Source organism: Arachis ipaensis, chromosome B5, assembly GCF_059453495.1.
Source record: "Arachis ipaensis isolate K30076 ecotype BB chromosome B5, ASM5945349v1, whole genome shotgun sequence".
In the NCBI taxonomy this organism is placed as follows: domain Eukaryota; kingdom Viridiplantae; phylum Streptophyta; class Magnoliopsida; order Fabales; family Fabaceae; genus Arachis; species Arachis ipaensis.
Window position 1 is genome coordinate 158299668 of NC_142440.1, and position 18858 is coordinate 158318525.

Consider the following 18858-nt stretch of genomic DNA (forward strand, 5'->3'; position numbering starts at 1 on the left):
ATTTAATCATAAATCACAAGTTAATAAAAGAGGATAAAAAAAACATTGATTTTTAATAAAGAGAGTAAGGGGCAAAAAAACAGTCGGTCATATTTTCATAAGTATCCATTAACATTCTTAACTAACAATGAATATGAAACAAAAGATATTGTTTATAGTGATAATTTAAGTATATATATATATATAAATTTTTTAATAAAATTTTTTATATATTTTTATATATTATTCCGTACAGATACAAAAATATACGCTAGTTAGAATTTTATATTCAAGTAAAAATTTGTTATTTCTAGAATTAAAAAGATAAAATAAAATTACAACTTTTTGTTATCTTCTTTTATCAATGAATGTAAGAGGGACAAGCCAGCTTGTTACAATATTTTTACAGCTCAGAGATCACTCTCCTCTCTCCCAATTCCAATCGCATGCATTTTCTTTTTTATTTTTTCTTTTCCCTCTTTTTATCAAACATTTATTTTTTCATTTTCATATTTATATTTCTCACTCTCACACTCACTCTCACGCCGATCGCTTTCTCGTGTTTTCTCGCCGATTTTCCTTCCCGCCAAACGCACACTCTTCTTCTTCGTCTTCTTCCTCTCCGACTCGCATACCAGCTCCTTCATTCTCCGATCGTCAACACCGGTAACGTTATTTCCCGATCACTCTGTACTGACTTTTTCACCTACACACTTTCACGGATCACATTTTCCTAATCCTCTTTCTCGATTATTTTTTGTTCACACAAAGTAAATGTAAGGTTTCATTGTTTCTATCGTATACGTTGAAAGCGTAGCTCGAATGTGTAATATATATATTTTTTTCAATTTAATTTAATTTTTATTATCTTTTCGTTGCTGAACGATCGTGTTGTTTCTTCGGGTTTTTCTCTAGTTGTGTGTTGACACCTATCTCATTTCTCTTATTCGAATGCGTTCTATGAATGTATAATTATATGCAGAGAGAGAGAGAGAGAGAGAGAGTATTGGAAATTTGCTTGATAATCCTGTGTGTTATGAATAGGTAGATAGATGGCAGTTTCTGCAAAAGAAAAAGCAAAAGCAAAAGCGAAGGGCTATGATGGGAGTATGGAAGTGGTGAAAACGGAAGATAGAATAGATACAATAATCAGACAAGCGATTGGCAGGGAACCTTTTTTCACTTTTCCAAGGGCCACTGACACCCCTGTTCAGTGGATTCAGTTACTTCATGCCTTGGATCAGCAGGGTGTTAGCAATTCTTTTCCAGGTTCAGAAACTTAGATTTCTTTCTTTCTTCAATGTTCTTGTCAAATTTTATGTGCATTTGGATTGATAAGTGTGTGTTTAACCGTGTGACAAGCCGGCCTTTAAAGAGAATGAAAAGGGAACTATAGATTCTGGCACTGGAGAGTAACTGAGAGAAAAACCAAAGAAAGTAAGAAAGGAATGTTGAGGGAGTTTCGGAGAGATAGAAGTGAATATTCATGTGTCATTTAATTAAATTTCTAAAGTTATGTAGATATATACCAGAAATCTTGATAGCATGACAAACTTAGAATCAGTTGTTATATAAGTAAATGTCAGCTGTCAATTCTCGAGCGTAACAGAATCTGAGTGCCCTTGTGTCCGCTATGCGTCTCTAACAAGAAGAAATAATGCAGCTGCACAAAACCTTTGTACTACTGTGCTTTTGTGCTGGCCTGGCCTAGCCTATTTTCAAGGCTAACAAAGTTATATGCAAAATGTATCATGGGCAACTTTCGAACATTTAACAGAGAGATTTATTTCATTATAGGGCCTTCTATTCTATAATAACTTTTTCATTCATTTGGCAGAACTTCCAGGGTGGCCATTGCTCTATCCTGTAAAGGTTCAGTTGCAGAAGTGTGACAAATGTTCTCGAGAGTTTTGCTCCACCATTAATTATAGAAGACATATACGTGCACACCATCGATTGAAAAAGCTTGATAAGGTTTTATATAGATTTGATAGATATAATTAAGTATATATCATAGTTTTGCAATTACTTAATGCTCTAGATAACAGTCTGCTTGTTCCTTTTCCTAGTACACCTCGATTTTTTGCTGATGCTGTTTGCATATACAGGATTCTACAAAAAATAGGGACCTTTTAGGAGCATATTGGGATAAGGTAACTTTCATCATCTTACAAGGAATGCAACTTGTTCTAATTTGTTGTCTTATTCATAATCATTTTTGTAGCTCTCTATAGAAGAGGCAAAGGAAGTTGTATCGTTTGAGAATGTGATGCTGGAGGTAAAATCTGCTTTCTTCTTGCATGAATGATTTATATATTCTTCAAGTTACTTAACTGTTAATCACTTTGCTTAAGTGCTGGTAAGTGTTGATATATGAGATAAAAAAAATAGGTTGTGATTGTAAGAGATGAAATGTGGGGGAAAAGAATTAAAGTTAACTTTGGTTCTCCAATCCAATTCACACACTCATCTTAACTAAGGCAAGTGCTCAGTTGCTTGTTATAGATTAAGGCTTTGGAAGTCTTGAAATTCTAGTGTATGCTTCTTTTTTCTTTGTCTTGCCTTCTTTTTTGTATATTTAGTACTTCCAAGGGCATACTACTTTCGCACCTTTCATTTATGGAATAGTTTTATGAGCTATATTCTGTTAGACTTCTTTCTATTTGCATTTGGCTATGGAAATTCCATGTGTGTTTGTAGAGATTTGTATTTGTTGCTTCTCAGATGTGAATCTTAGTTTTCCAGCATCTGCTTAATCTTTTAGCTTTGTATAAAATGGAATACTATGCTATGCTATGGAAAGATATGAATACTTAAGAAACTAAATATTTGATCCAGAACCACATCTCTTTTGTCCTCCCCTCCCCCTTTTTTTTCCTTCCTCCATAAATTAGTCTAAATGTCTTCTTCTAATTCTTAATAGGAAGTTCCAGCATCTTCAATTTTAGAAGCTCTGACAGCCCTTCTACAAAAGCCAGGATTTTCTTCATTACCACAGTATTATCTGAGGGCTGGTGCTGCCCTTTTGGTAAGCAACACAATGGTTTGATCCATTATTATTTAAGCAGATTTTAAAACACAGTTAAATACACATATATGGTTCATTCATGCAGTATATATCTAAATTGTTTGCAGGATATTGTTCACTCTCAGTCTTCCTGCTTTCCCTTATCTTCCCAGGAGTTGTTCACTATCCTTGATGATGCTAGTGAAAAAACATGTTTATGTGGGACTGCAGTGTCAATGCAAAGATATATTTTTGATGGAGAGGCTGGAAAAATTGGTCTTGAACCAAGAAATTTAGTTGCTTGCACATGTTTCTTGCTAGAACAGAAGTTGGTGAGTGTTATCTTTTTCTAAAACATATCCCTTTTAAATATATTTATATTTTTATATTTGGTTTCAAAAGCTCTGCTTCTTCTAGAATGTTAAGGTAGACCAGCTGACCAGGACACTTGGATATTCATAAAATGAAATATTGTTAAATTTTGCATAGATGTTTTCTTGTGTGTAGATTTTACAATTTTCTTCTTTGAGTCGGTCATCATAGTTTATAACTTTTCTTTAATTTAGGTGAAGGCATGGCTTGCTGACAAGGATGCTGAAGCCTTGAGGTGCCACAGGCAGCTGGTGGAGGAGGAAGAAGCTGCTCAAAAAAGGTAGCAGGTTGCATTTGAGCAATAAATAGCGATTTTAAGTGTGGAAAAAAAACAAAGGTCTCTTGATCTCTTGTCTTTTATGGGGATGTTATCATAATTGAATGAAATTCAGGAATGGAGCTTTAACAAAATCCTTTTATTAATTTTTAAAATAAGAGATCTTATAAAATGATAGATCAATACAGATAACAACCCAACACAAATAACCCACTGCTACAATGAGTGCTAGTCCCTTGCATTATGAGAGAATTATATCTTGATTGGTCAACTCGAATAATGGGTTCAATGAAAAGTAAGGACATAATTGAATAGCACAAAACTCTAATGCATAGATTTAGTAAACTTATCCGTTCCACCTGTGCAATGGAACTTCGTAATGCAACTTTTCAATTAGTTTACCTGCTACTAGTTTTATGAGTACTTCCAGGATGTGCTTAAATTGACTCAGGATCATATGATGCCTACGCAATGAGGTTAGCAAAAGTTGCTATAGATGGAGCAGAAATCATACTCTTGAAAACTGTTGACGTGTCTATAATATGACTCGTTAGTCTTTATTTGACAATGTGCTCTATATTTGTAGACAAGCTGAGATATTGGAGAGGAGACGCCAGAAGAAGCTTAGACAAAAAGACCAGAAGGCAAGGGAACAAAGGCATGAGGCAGAAATTGAAGAGCACATTGGGAGCGCAGAAGATGATTTATCAGCAGCAGAAGCATCTTTGGCTACTTATGATTCTGAAGCACATAATCTGGAAACATTCATAGATAGCGCTCCTTCATATGATCCTTTTCAATGCCCTGACACAAATGTAGGACTAGATGGCGTTCAATCTAGTTACAATCTTGGCAGTGATCAGTATATTGAAAGACGGTCGGCACGTCGACCCAATCGTAGACTCACAGCAGTTTCCAGACAGAAGGGTCCGCAAAAATCACAATGGGCTGTAGCGAATGATTCTCATACAAGCCAGAACTCAACACTTTCAAAGATTGAAGTCATTCAGAAATATGGAACCCATCGTGATCATAGGGTAGCTACAGTAGCTAATGGTTGTAGAGTTTGGAGTCCAAAGTCAAAACCAGAAATTGATAGGATGGTTCCAGAAGCTAGAGTAGATAAAGAACCAGACCAAGATAAGGATCATGAAGTTTTGATAGGATCTATATCAATTACTCTAGGGAATTGCAGCCAATCAGAGCGTAATGCAGTGGCATCTCGAGCAGACTGCAATGTTGACAATCTGGCCAACCAGAATAGTTCTCAGAATAAGCCATTGAATCCTGATTTTTTCCAGAATAGCAACAATATGGCCACTAAGCTTTGGAGGCCAGTTAGCCGGCACGAAACTAAAAATCCACTTCCAGTTCAAAGTGGTGAGACAGAAGTGAGTACAATTCATGAAAATGGAGATTGTCAGAACCAGTCAGATCCAAGTTGTTTAAGGTCGTGCAGTACAGACGGTAGTGATGTCGGTTTCGAGATTAATGTTTCCAATACAGAGGGGATAATGGATCCAGGAAGCTTACAGTTATTATCCAGCCATGCCGCAAAAGTTTTTCTTGAACAAAGTAACTTATGCTACTTCATACATTTGTCATGGTTTATAATTTTTATTATCCGGCGGTCCTTTTCTTATTTACTATAATGATAAAAACAATTCTCATGCAGGATGGAAAGAAGCTATGTCATCAAATCATCTGCAATTGATTGTTTCCGACTATGAACCTCCTGGATGCCAGGAAATACAGGATTCTAGAATGGCAGTATGTCAATCTTCTGAGGTTAGAGTTAAGCGGTTAGCCGCAGCCCCGAAGGTTCCTCAATCCAATCACAGAATGAAGCCTGAAAAGGGAACCAAGATAAAATATATTCCCAAACAAAAGACAGCTGCCTAATAGGAAGAAGGAAAGAAGAAATTGAATTAATTTGGTTATACAGATATGCATAGTTTGACTTATTGCCAATTAATTTGTTGTTTGGCAGAAGTTCCAGTTTTACCCGATGGTCTTCTGTCACAATATGGAAGGTAGATAAGGTTTTGCCAGTCTTTTTCTGCCCTTTTCGTTCAAATGATGTCATAGGGGATTAGGTAGTCAGGTTCTTTTTCTTGGTGGTATTATTGCTAAGATTTTTGAATAAATTTGTTTACTTGTTTTGAATGTTTTCTGTACTAACGCAGATTTTTTCCCCCTTATTTTGAAATAACTGACTAAATTTTGTGCCTTATCACTTTAGCGTGTAAAGGTAAAAAAAAATAATCTTTTTGTGTATACATTATCTTGGGGTAACTATGGAGTGTAGAAGAAAACATATAGACTTATAGCTGCACGAATATTGGAAAAAATTGTACAAGATTTAAATGCTCATGGAAAAAATTTACTTAGCTACTTTTAACTTGAAAGTATTTAAATTGTTTGGCACAAACTTGTAAGTAATTAAAGACAATGATGCATTAACATCAACTAGTGAGCTGCCTCATATTCGTGTTCGTGTTTCCTATTATATGTAGGCATTTTATTGGAGCTATATAGAGCTATCAATGTCTTTATGTACGAATTTGCGTTTTTGTAAGTTATAGCCGTGAATTTCATGTGAAAATTTGTTAGAATGAGCTGTTGGCTATCTAAATGGAATTCTATAATTTATATGCAAAGTTGTAATTTAGTTCAAGAAATCGACGCAAAAATTACATATCAATTCGCTACTCAAACTTTCTTATACGTAATACGTTCGCAAATCGCAATTGCTGTTGGCCAAAGTCTGTAATAAAACTTATTATATCACTAACCTGATATTTTCTCACAATTTCAAATCGTTCATCATTTATCTACGTGGTTGCTGTTCTAAAATTAATTTCTCGTGTAAGCCATTTCCATATGTATGAAGAAATAGCTGGTCGACTACGCGCGACATAGCAAAGCTTTTTATCATTTGGGAAAGTAATAAAGAGAGAAGAATACAGGTAAGAACTTAGGCTGCGTTTGTTTACAGGGACGGAATACTGAAACAAAAACACAAATCATATTTGATAGATGAAACATGAATAGAGACATTGTATACAGAGATATTGAATTAGTGTATTTTGTATCCATTCTGTTAGTGTATTTTTTATCTAGTCTGACAAAACAGACACAGAGACACTAACAAATAACACAACTTATTTTTTGTTTTTTTTATTATTCTTATTAATTTTTTATAATTATACTTTTTATCATTATATTTTTCTTCTCAAATTTTTTAAATGAAAAAAATTAGAATATATTAAATTTTCATAATTTGTTCTACTTTATTATCAAACAGAATACAAAAATACTAAATTATGTATCTCTATTCTTTATATATTGTTCTTAGTGTCTTGTCTTAGTTCTCAGAAACAAACGCAGCTTTAGGGACCAGGGACCAGATGATTCTCATCATAATACGTATTACTATATTCATGTACACCAAGACAAATTTAAGATAGAAATGGCTATAGTTCGTTTCATATCTATTCTACACTCAAGTCAACTCACAATATTGCAGAGTACAAATCAAATGGCCAATTGCCTAAAAACTGATTTTATCTAAACAAAACTTAACTTTGATATCCAGACACAACACCAAAAAATGTAAATTACAACTCAACCATAATCACAATGACCAAAGTGTTTAAGTGAACAACTGGCAAATGGTGTCTAAAGGTATAATACAGCATTTCTATAAGTCAAATAAAATAAAGGAAAAGAAAACAAAAAATGACAATGAAATCACTTTTAGCTGACCAATATTATTAAGACCCAGAATAAGTACAAGAAAACAGGGTCGGCACAGATCCCATCTTCAAAGTGATCCAGGTGAAACAAGAAACTACATTTTGGCCATAAGTCACTCATGGTACTTGCCATCCAAGATGCAGAGAACAGCAAAACCTAAGCTGCTAGCTTTCCAGATCTCTTCAACTTTAACCCATACCTGTGAAGATGCGTGTGGAAACATTGCTATTCATAGAAATTGGAACTAGTCTTCTGTCTTGGCCCAAAGATAAAATTTGCATCCTTTCGGGCCAATCTGAATTTAATCTTCGAGCAAAATCTTCCACTTCCCTATGAAAAGAAACAAAGTAAATTACGAAAAATGAAATATAAAACAAAAGAAAAAAATAATCACTCAGCAATTAGCTGAAAGACTAACTGGAGCAAAAATAAAAGCCAATTGAAATTAAACAAGAATCCTCTATGTTAAATCCAATCATTTTAACCGGATTAAATGACTGAACAGGGGGAACTATTTTATATCCAGTGGACTTTGATTGCTCCTTCTTTGGTGGGTTGGGGGAGGATGTCCTTGCCCGATAGAAGAAGAAAGTAATGAATAGCCTGAGAACACACTTTGAACTCACACTTACTCAAAGGGAAAACGATGAACTCATTCTCTTACAAAAAATAAATAAATAACTACCACAAACACATCCCTAACCTGTCAAGTTCCTCCTTCATTGCAGGATCTAATTCATCATCAAGATCACCATTAATAAACTCGAGCTTTGGAGAAAAACTCATGGGAGGTAAATCTTGCGTCTGTGAGTGTTTGCTTGGAGAGGCCTTTAAGGCATTGTCAACATTGCGATTGTGACATGCAAAGGGAACAGAATCCAACTCCTAAGACATATAAAAGGGAAATTTAATGTGAAGCATACTCTTTGCAGAACTTCCCCGGGGGGATGCCAAGACAACAAATGTATTCATCTAAGCCAGGAGAATAAGAGTTCACAGCATGCACATCATTCAACTGGTGATTTCAGAAAGATAAGAGAGTGGCAAAGACTGAGAGTCTAACCCTTTTGTTTTCATTGACATTTTCCAAAGAAAGATCTTTTGCATGGCCTTTCCTTCTCCTATTCTTCTTTTTATTCTTATTTGCACTCATTTCCTTTATATCTGCCAAATCATATATATTCTTAAGAGAAGTGATTTAAAGGAAAGACAAGACAGCATGCATTCAAGTTATTATATTCACCCACAAGGGAAACAGAAGGAAGGTAAAAAAGGAAAGGAAGGTAATAACAAATGAAAATTAGAAAAGGGGTGAGGGTGGAAGACATAACACACCCCCATCTGCACCATTAATAAATGAAAGAAGGTCATCAACTGAGCGCTCATCTTTAGGCTCCTCTTCAATGTCAACATTCTGAAACACATGGAGCTTTTCAGTTTGGTTGCAACATTGGCTGACACAAACTTTAAAGCATCATTTTCTTAATAATGATAATGTAAACAAATTTAAAGCAACATTATTAACATTCAATATGCAAACCACAAGAATATTTAAAAGGAAAGGTGTTAGCAATTAGCAAATACCTTTAGTTTCTTCTTTTCTTTCAACTCTTTCCTTTTTCTAGCATATAATCTGTTTAGAAGTCGAATACGTGGATCATCAGTTACATTTCTAAGAGGCTCGAGTTTCTCCTCCTGTCAAAAACCAAATATAAATAAGAAATTTATTGCAGACATGAGTGTCACTCTTGGCTATCATCACACACCTCAGTGAGGTCATCAGGCAAATGAAATGTTTCACGAATCTCCTCTGGTGTTTTTCCTTCTATAATCCGAGCAAGTGCTCGGCTGGTCAGGTCAACCAAAGGCTTCAATTGGAGGCTATCAGCAGCAGATGTCAATTCACATAACTTCTTTGTGTCCATCCTAATAAACTTTTCATCAAAGGTTTTCCGCTCCTGCATTAGAAGCAATCCCGTGCAAACATTAATTGACATATAAACTGTGCCTCATTTCTAGTATCTTTATCATATACACATGCATGCATGCATACATAGGGAATCACATACATAAAGCTGGAATTACTGCTGACCTTATTAGAGTGGCCTGGCACTTGGTGGAAACGACAGTAGTCAAGTATTAAACCCAAGATTGAAGGATTGACACGTTGTGGAAGAGATATGGCATAAGTTTTGGAAGATCCCATGCCTGTCTTAAGTATTTCCTGGAAAATCATGGGGCAAAACATGGCTACATCTTGCTCTACTTGTTGAATAGAACCATCCACAGTTTTAAGCCATATATAAGATTTCATCTAAGAACGCCAAATGAAAATTGAAATCAGCAAATGAACTGCTCAGGAAACAATATAGCCTTTACAATATCATAACGAGTAGACCCCCATTTTAGCTCCTAAACAGATAGAACGAAACTACATATGTACCTCAGGTTTCATGACTGCCATAGCAGCTTCAGACATTTGAGAAATGGCACAGCTCGTATGTACTAGGGTTTCGGCAACACAAATTATCCCAGTTCAGTATCAGAGTAACTACAACAGAAAGAAAACTTCACACTTGTTCAAAAACTTGGGTTTGGAAAATAAGTAGAGACTCTTGAAGTATTCTCCACGAATTGCAACAGTTCTAGACTCTGATTCTAACAAGTGTTGTAGTGGCATTGTTATGAGAAAAGCTTCCACAAGTCCTCTCCTAACACACAAAACCATGTGAACTTCAGCCCAAACATAACCAAAAATAATTTACCATATAATGAGAAATATCTTGCAAGCATAGCTACATTGGATCGTAAAGTATTTATTATCACATAATCACATTCATAAATCAACAATTGAAGTAGTAAATGCAATCTCAGTATGTAACGAAATGAAGCCTTATCTCAAAATCAGATTCTATCTCATATTGACCTTGGTTCTATAATAAACATAGATATCAGTGCTTCATTTCCATGGCTCTGAATTGAAGTAATTAAAGTAATCCATTTGAAACGAGAAATTCTCTGGAATTACAGCGAGAAAGCAAAATCGGAGGTACGAACATGAAGTACCTTGAATGAAAGGAGAAAATGATGGGAAGCATGCACTGCACAAAGAGGGAAGAAGATCGAAGAACACTGAAGCTGAAGCTAAGTAGGTATGTTAGGGTAGGGTTTGTCTTTTGTTTCAGCTGGATCTTCGAATTTAGATGCGGTTGAATCCATGGAGTTCAGTCACGTGACTTTATCCAACAACGGTGACCTCGCACGTGCATAGGTAGTTACGTTTGGGCCTGATGGGCTCTCCTTACCAAATTACTTGGGTTTTTTTATTCACCTGTCTTTTTTTTCTCATGAATGTAAATATAATTTTGGTGTTTCTTTTGTGTCTACATGATTCTTTTTGTGTAAATAATTAAATATAAGAGTAATGTAAACAATTAAACATGATTCATCATTTTGCATCTCAAATAATTAAGAAAATAAAAAGAAAAAAGAGTAATACCTTGAATTACTGTCCAAAATATTTTTTAATTATGTTATGGGTATACTAAAAATCGGCCATCAAATCAGTTATTCATATAAAATATATATTAAAATATAAAATATACATTAAAAATAAATTAAATAATATATGTACCTATATATATAAAATATAATAATAATTTTTAAAATAAAAATATTATGTGTACATAAAAATTAGTTATCAAATTATTTATTAATCATTATGTATTCGTATATAAATATATGTATTATTTAATTTATTTTTAATGTGTATTTTTTATTTCAATATATATACACAGGTAGTTATTTTCTTTTTTTTTTGGTGACTACACAGGTAGTTATTTTCGATGTAAATATAACATGATTAGTTTTTATAATATCTAATTTTGCAAATTAAAACACTAAAATAATCATTTATAAATAGGATAAAGTATATTTTTTGTTCTTAAAGTTTGACAAAAATTTTAAAATATCCCTAAGTTTTATTTTGTTTCAATTTTGTCCCAGAAGTTTCGATTTGTATTAAATATACCCCTGACGACTAATTTTTCAAAAAATTTAAGATCGATTCAACAACAATTTCATAAGAACAACTCCTCAACACAAGCAAATCAAGCATAATTTTCATGCATTATTGTTATATTGGTCTTAAATTTTTTGAAAATTTAACCTCCGGGTGTATATTTGATGTAAATCAAAAAATTTTGGAACAAAATTGAAAAAAAATAGAACTTAGGGGTATATGGTACTACCCTAAATAAGCACTTGCTTGCGTGTGTGTGTATGACCAATTATTTGTGATGCTTGTTGTAATATGTTCAAATGAGTAGAGACAACAAAAACATAGTTGATAAGTCCACATCTGAAATTTTGTTTAGTAACACTCTATACACACTCATTGGAGAACAAAAAGTTAATATTTTAGGATCCCATTAATAATCTTATTAAGTATTAATCTCAAATATTGACCATAAAGTGTATGGTTTAATTTAGCCGGCTAAAGAATATAATTAAAATGATAGACTAAGAGCAATGATTTAAGGATGGTATCCAAAGACGGCATGTGAGAAAGTGATATATAACATGCATCACTCCCAACACACACTATCAAAAGTATCAACCACAGTCAGAGAGTGAGTGAAAGAGTTACTCATCAAATTAAATATAATGTGTTCTTCTGGATTCTCAGCTTCTTCAACTGCTGAAGAAGTTACTCATGGAATCGATGGGGTTGGCCTCACTGCTATTGTCACAGGTTTATGTATATACTTAATTTATTATTTAACTTCGAATAAATGATCATTTGTATCCATAAAAGATGAAAACACTGACGTATGTACCCATATTATATCAAAACTAAATTTGTACCCACGTAAGATGTCTTCCGTGTGACAAAAGTACCCGACGTGGCACTCCAACCCTCTAAAGACAGTGTACTTTTATCACACAAAAGGCATCTTGCGTGAATATAAGTTTAGTTTCGATTTAGTGTAAATACATATATTAGTGTTTTCATCTTTTATGGATACAAATGGTCATTTATTCTTTAACTTCTCTTATTTCTAATGTCAAATTGTGACTTCCATTCTTTTCTTCTTTAATTTCTTCCTGAATATATTAAAGTTTTCATATTTTCACTTTTGGGTCAAAAGATTTTGTCTCCCTAAGCTAGGATAGCTTAGGTTAGCTTATTACCCTGCCCCTATTGTCTAATTTTGACTTTTCTTAAAAATAATGTGATATTAATATATTATATCTAAAACTTTTTTATTTGCTATACCTAAGGGCTAAGGCTACCTTAAAATATCAGTAATGATTAAAAGTCTTAATTAATACATTTTCTTAAATTTTTAATAGTAAAAATTTAAATATATATTTTATTTTTAAAAATATCAAAAAAAAATTCAAAATCTTTTTATTTAAAAGTTAAAAATTAATTAAAAATGAATTAGAATTTCTAATTATTTTTCAAGATAAAGATATTGAATATAAATAATAGTTGTCACACTTTATGGGATATTAGTTTGTAGTTTTATGGGTCAATATTTAAAATGAATTTTGAAAAAACGATGTATAAGTCAATTTGTCCGCAAAATATTAACAAAAAGACTAAATTAATCCACATTATCATTTTTTAAGAATTAAATTAAAATCTTAAATTAAATTAAATTAATTCATATGTAATCTTTTAAAATTAATTTGACTATTAATCAATAATTTTACAAATTGAAAAATATTATGATGTGTAATATTGATATCATCCAAGTTGACTAGAGTAATTTGTATTTTAATTGTTAACCGTTAACACTAATAAACTCTCTTAATCTCCTCTCCAAATTTTGTTGCAATTTTTTTTAGTAAAGACTTACATGCAGTTTTTATATAAAAGGTTTAATTACTCTATTAATCCCTATAGTTTTGTAAAATTTTTAATTAGATCTCTATATTTTTTTTTCTTTTAATTGAGTTTTTGCACCAAAACTTTTGTTTTAATTGGTCCCTACACTTTTTTTCTTTTTATTTAGGTCCTTGTACCAATTTTTTTTTTTTTGTTGAGTCCCTATAAAATTAAGCCAATTACTACTAAGAGAGATTTAATTGAAAAAAATTGGTACAAGACCCAATTAAAAAAAAGTATAAGAACCTAATTGAAAATTTCACAAAACTATATGGACCAACAGAATAATTAAACCTATATAAAATTGATAATTAATGTGAAGTTGATAATTAAAAATTTTTAAATAAATATTTAATTAAATATATTAAATTATCTGACTCTTAGCTAGTAATTTTAGATTAAAACAACTGTAGGTGAGTTTTCATAATTTTTTTTTTGGATTCAAATGATAATTGTAAAAACAGGAACAACAAGAGGCATTGGCGTAGAGACTGCAAGAGTTCTTGCTCTGCGTGGTGTGCACGTGATAATGGCGGTGAGAAACACGAACGCTGCAAAAGATGTGAAAGAAGCAATTCTTAAGGAGATTCCAACAGCTAAGGTTGATGCCATGGAATTAGACCTTAGTTCAATGGAATCTGTCCGCAAATTTGTGTCAGATTTCAATTCCTCTGGTCTCCCACTCAACATCCTAATGTATGAACACTAACATCATAACATTGGATTCACATATATAACTGTTTCATATGAGTAAGGATAGAATTGTGAAAGAATAAGAAAAGAAAAAGATGAAGAAATTTTATTGATTATTAATTGATTGAATTATAAAAATAAAATTAAATATATATAGAGTATTGTCTATGAAAGATAAAAGTAAAGATAAGATAAGAAAATAACATAAAGATAAAGATAAGATAAGATGATAAGGCTAAAATTAAAACTGAATTTATGTATTATGTTGAATTGAATTTGTGAGTCGTGAGACTTTTTTATTGTTGTCATGTGCTAAAATAGAAAAATAATTTAATAATATTTGTCTTTTTTTTACTTAATTTGTTTGTTGTAATTCTTAGAAACAATGCAGCAATTCTGGCAACTCCTTTTACTCTGTCCAAAGACAACATTGAACTACAATTTGCCACAAACCATATAGGTGCGTGTAAAATATATTCATCATAATTAAAAGTCTCAATTCAACTCTTAAAATAGTTTGATATGATTTTATTTAAGTCAAGTGATTCTAATCATTTTTATTAGAAGAGAGGACGATTTTATGATTCATATTTTAAGTTTTTAGTTTTACGTAAAATCTCAATTATAACTGGATTGAATGTTTTTTATATTTGGTAAATTAGGATTACGAATGATCTTTAACATTTTTTTCTTTTTAATTATGCAGGTCATTTTCTTTTGACAGATCTTTTGTTAGATACCATGAAGAAAACAGCTTATGAAAGTAAGAAAGAAGGAAGAATAATTAATATCTCCTCGGACGGTCACCGATACACATATCCCGAAGGAATTCAATTTGATACAAATAATGATAAATCAAGGTAATTAATAATAAGATTTGGCCTAAATATATTTACAAAGTTAAATTATAGTGGAGTTTGTCAAATTTACTTAATTAATGGATATAGTTAGTTATAGATTTTCGTAGAATCTACATAATATTTAATTTGGTCTCTTAATTTGTACACGAGCATTAATTAATTTTTAAAATTTTATTTATCTTTATTTAATTTTTAAATTTAAAGAATGTGACTCATGTTAGTCACTGTAATAATTTTTGACGCACAAATATTAACCAAACATTAAAGTGGACAACTAGATATCGCGTTTGACTCTATAAAACGATATCATTTTTGTTTTGGCACTCAAATAGTAAAAAAAAATTGTAAATGATATTTATTAAAACTTTTTCTTCTAAAGCAAGTGATTTGGTGTTGTTTTTGGATTATTTGAACACTAAAACTAAAACCAAAACGATATCGTTTTATAAGTTTCAGTATGGCATTTGGTTGTTCATATCAGTACTTCATCAACGTGTTTGTGCCGAAAATTATCCTAAGACTAATGTGAGTCATATTTGTAAAGTTTAGAAATTAAATAAAGACAATTAAAATTTCAGAGACTAAATTAAAACTCGCATATATAATTTCATTAATTATTATTATTATGCATTTATGCTTGATTTGTTCTTTATAGTTACAACATGTGGTATGCATATGGCCAATCAAAGCTTGCCAACATATTACATGCCAATGAGCTTGCAACACGTCTTAAGGTATATATGCTATATTATTAATTAATATATAAAAAATATTAACGGATCATTAAAATTTATTATTTTTTGTTATTATTTAGTCATAAATATTTAAAGATATAGAATAAAGTATATTGTTAGATTATTAGACGAAAAAAATTAAATTAAAAGAATTGAATTAATAACTAAGTAATAATAAAAAATAATAAATTCTGATAGCTTATAATATTTCTTTTAATATATTATTAGGTTTATAGAAAGAAATATTTTGTATATTCATTTCATTTTGTACAATATGCATACCTATACAATGGATCTGTATCGGTCGGTATACGATATTAAAAATACAATTACGTGTCTTTTTCTTTATAAATTTAATTTAAAATAAATAATTTTATGATGTAATATTATAATTTTTATAATTGAAAAATGTAAAATTCCATCTCTGTTGATCTATATAAATAATTTTATCATAAAAAATCTATGCAAATTTTATGCAAAATATAGAAAAGACTCTAATATCTCTGTGTTTGTTTGATGTATTTAATATCAATTTTTGCATCTTGATCAGGAAGAAGGGGTAGATATAACTGCTAATTCTCTTCATCCGGGAGCTATTGTCACCAATATTTTAGATCCTCATCTTGTTGACTCTATACCACCCGGTAACTACTAACTACCACATTGCTTGTGTTCTGTCATAGAATTCTGTAAATTGCATTATTTATGATCCTAAATAATGAAATATTCTACATAATCCAACACCCTATATTATTGCAAAATTTATGTTACTATGTTTTGTTTGATTCATGCAGAGCTAATTAATTCTCTTGGGAAATATGAGATTAAAACCCTCCAGCAAGTAAGTTACATTTAATTATTTAAGCCATTAAGGTCTAAATGAAGTTCAGGGGCAATATGGGTAGAAGAAAACAAGAAACAAATAAGAGTTTACAAACAGTTACTTGTATTTTATTCCTTTAATTTTAACAAATATACTATTTATACATTAAAAATTAATTACCAAAATTAGTTATCATGTATTTATGTATAAATACATATATTGTTTAACTTATTTTTATGTATTTTGTATTTCAAAATGTATTTTATATTAGTAATTGATTTTAATGACTGATCTTGATGTACCCGTAACATGGTTATAATTTTAATTTACAGTCCTACATTAACAAAAATAAATGGACTACTAAGTATTTTTAAATATGCAACTTTATTTGGCACTCTAAACTTTATTAACAATTGGTGAAAAGATTTTTGAGAAAGTCTAAAGGGCCAGCAGATTTTATAGTTTTTAGTCATTAATTAGCCATCAATGATATTTTTAATGGTGTGAGATTGCATCTAATGGTATAGAATCATTCAATTTTCTTTTGATGGTTAAATGTTGGCTAAAATTTAACAAAAATGCTGCCCCTAGCACTCCTCAAGATTTTCAACATGGTCAATTAACTCTCTAAGAAAATTAAAGCTAAGTTCTCTTTTAAATAAATTTCATCAAGTATTAAACCTTAATTATCTAATTAATCTTGGATTTGGGAGTTATTGTAGGGAGCAGCAACAACATGCTATGTAGCATTGCATCCACAAGTGAGGGGAATTAGTGGCCAATATTTCTCAGATTGTAATGTGTCCAAGCCAAGCACCCATGGAACTGACACTCTTATGGCCAAGAAACTCTGGGATTTATCCATGAAATTAACTCATCAATGAGATCATCAGTAGAGTACCTATCTCCAATTTAGTTTCAAGGAGTTTTAGGTGGGATCCTTTATTTTTCAATAAAATTTTTTATTTTCTAGAAGTATTTAAAAAGAAAATAATGTGGAAAATAATGTTTACATCTGAAAACAAAACACAAAAATTCAATTCACCTAATTTTTGTGAGGAAAAGAATTAGCGTGATCAATAAATAGTGGTGTTCATAGATCGAATATGATACGCATAATTCGTGGTATTTATTTGAATCTAAACTAAAAATTACGGATATTGATCCAATCCGCAAGAATATTGAATTTGATTGCGAATTTTATGTAGGTATCTGCAGATCCGTAAAAATAAATAAGTAAATATTATTTTTATGTTTTATTTCAATTAATAATGATCATATATATATATATATATATATATATATATATATATATATATAATTTTATTTTTATTATTTAAGAAAAGTATGTTTAATAATATTTTAAGAGTAAACATGTTTAAAAGAGTAGAAAAGATATCTTTTAAATAAAAATAAAATTTTTAAAATATTTATATATTTTGTAGATATATCCAAAATCTGATCCGATCCACACATGTGCGGATCGGATCCAAACTAAAAAGTTGCAGATATTAAATCCGATCCAATAATTTTAGTGTGGACCGGATCAAGATTTTGGCCATATCCGTTCCTATCTGCGTTCACCCCTATTAATAAAATGGCTGGATTATCCATTCATCTTTTATCTTTTGAATTAAGGAATAAGAAATATTCAAAGAACATCAGAATTTATTGTTTTTGGCCACCATTTTTAGTTATTAATTTATTTCTTTTAATTTAGTAATCTAACAATATATTTTTAGTCTACTTTTTTAAACATTGATAATTAACTACTGATAAAAAATAATAAATTCTACTGATCTTTTAACATTCCTTTTAAAAAATTGCTAGATATATTTGAAACTTATTCTTATGTCTATTTTTTTATTTTTCTTTTTTTTATTTAAAATATAGTAAAAGTCAAATTTCAATAGTAGATTATAAAAATATTTCTAATGTTTCGTATTTATGGTATATTTAAATACTGCTATAATACCAAAAAAATTATGTGCTATATATATAATATAGTGGCTCAATAAATGTCTTAAAAAAATTTCCATAAAATATAATATTTTAACCAATTCCGTTGGGAACTAAGAGAGGATTCAGCCAATTTCTGCTAACTTTTTAATAGATTGGACCTTAAAACTCATCTTAATAAAAATAAGTTAATATATATGAATTTTTTTTGCTAGTATCAGAATATTTTTTTTATACTAAATGAATGTTCTTTTATATATTTTTCGAATTTTTTTGTATTGCAAATGTGAATGTCTCTATTTCTTTAAAAATTTATAATTTTTTTTAAATTTTATAGATATCTAATTATTTTTGCCAAAATATAATTGGATATTTTTTTTGTTATGCATTATGATGTTTTTTTTTCATATTAAATGAATATTTTTTTATATTTCTGTAATTGTTCAAGAACAATTCGTACTCCACCACTCATTCCTTAAACAATTCGTGTTCTATCACT

At 30.7% G+C, this 18858-nt stretch overlaps 3 protein-coding genes across 5 annotated transcripts; 2 read left to right on the forward strand and 1 right to left on the reverse strand.

Annotated features, from left to right (window-relative positions):
• The first annotated feature begins 370 nt into the window (after positions 1–370).
• On the forward strand, positions 371–5916 carry LOC107644858 (uncharacterized). 2 transcript variants are annotated; one of them, XM_016348802.3, is made up of 10 exons: positions 371–645; positions 1024–1248; positions 1817–1953; positions 2088–2132; positions 2204–2257; positions 2903–3007; positions 3115–3318; positions 3553–3638; positions 4222–5210; positions 5311–5916. In XM_016348802.3, the coding sequence occupies exons 2-10, from the start codon at positions 1032–1034 to the stop codon at positions 5535–5537; spliced, it is 2064 nt and encodes a 687-aa protein (XP_016204288.1). In that variant the 5' UTR covers positions 371–645; positions 1024–1031; the 3' UTR covers positions 5538–5916. The 2 variants fall into 2 exon arrangements, with proteins under 2 accessions (XP_016204288.1, XP_020958901.1); XM_021103242.2 differs by having other exon boundaries at positions 1028–1248.
• Positions 5917–7184: 1268 nt separating this feature from the next.
• Positions 7185–10628, reverse strand: LOC107644861 (SKP1-like protein 21). Of its 2 annotated transcripts, none has more exons than XM_016348805.3 (9): positions 10461–10628; positions 9838–10105; positions 9487–9708; positions 9161–9352; positions 8979–9089; positions 8730–8808; positions 8458–8558; positions 8098–8279; positions 7185–7724 (listed from the first exon to the last, which is right to left on the reverse strand). In XM_016348805.3, exons 2-9 carry the CDS (start codon positions 9871–9873, stop codon positions 7583–7585), a joined length of 1065 nt encoding a protein of 354 aa, XP_016204291.1. In that variant the 5' UTR covers positions 9874–10105; positions 10461–10628; the 3' UTR covers positions 7185–7582. The 2 variants fall into 2 exon arrangements, with proteins under 2 accessions (XP_016204291.1, XP_016204292.1); XM_016348806.3 differs by having other exon boundaries at positions 10321–10589.
• A 1384-nt stretch (positions 10629–12012) lies between these two features.
• Positions 12013–17331, forward strand: LOC107644862 (short-chain dehydrogenase TIC 32, chloroplastic-like). Its single transcript, XM_088488098.1, has 8 exons — positions 12013–12147; positions 13755–13986; positions 14364–14443; positions 14690–14843; positions 15499–15577; positions 16128–16221; positions 16372–16418; positions 17123–17331. The coding sequence occupies exons 1-8, from the start codon at positions 12060–12062 to the stop codon at positions 17282–17284; spliced, it is 936 nt and encodes a 311-aa protein (XP_088344224.1). The 5' UTR covers positions 12013–12059; the 3' UTR covers positions 17285–17331.
• The last annotated feature ends 1527 nt before the right edge of the window (positions 17332–18858 follow it).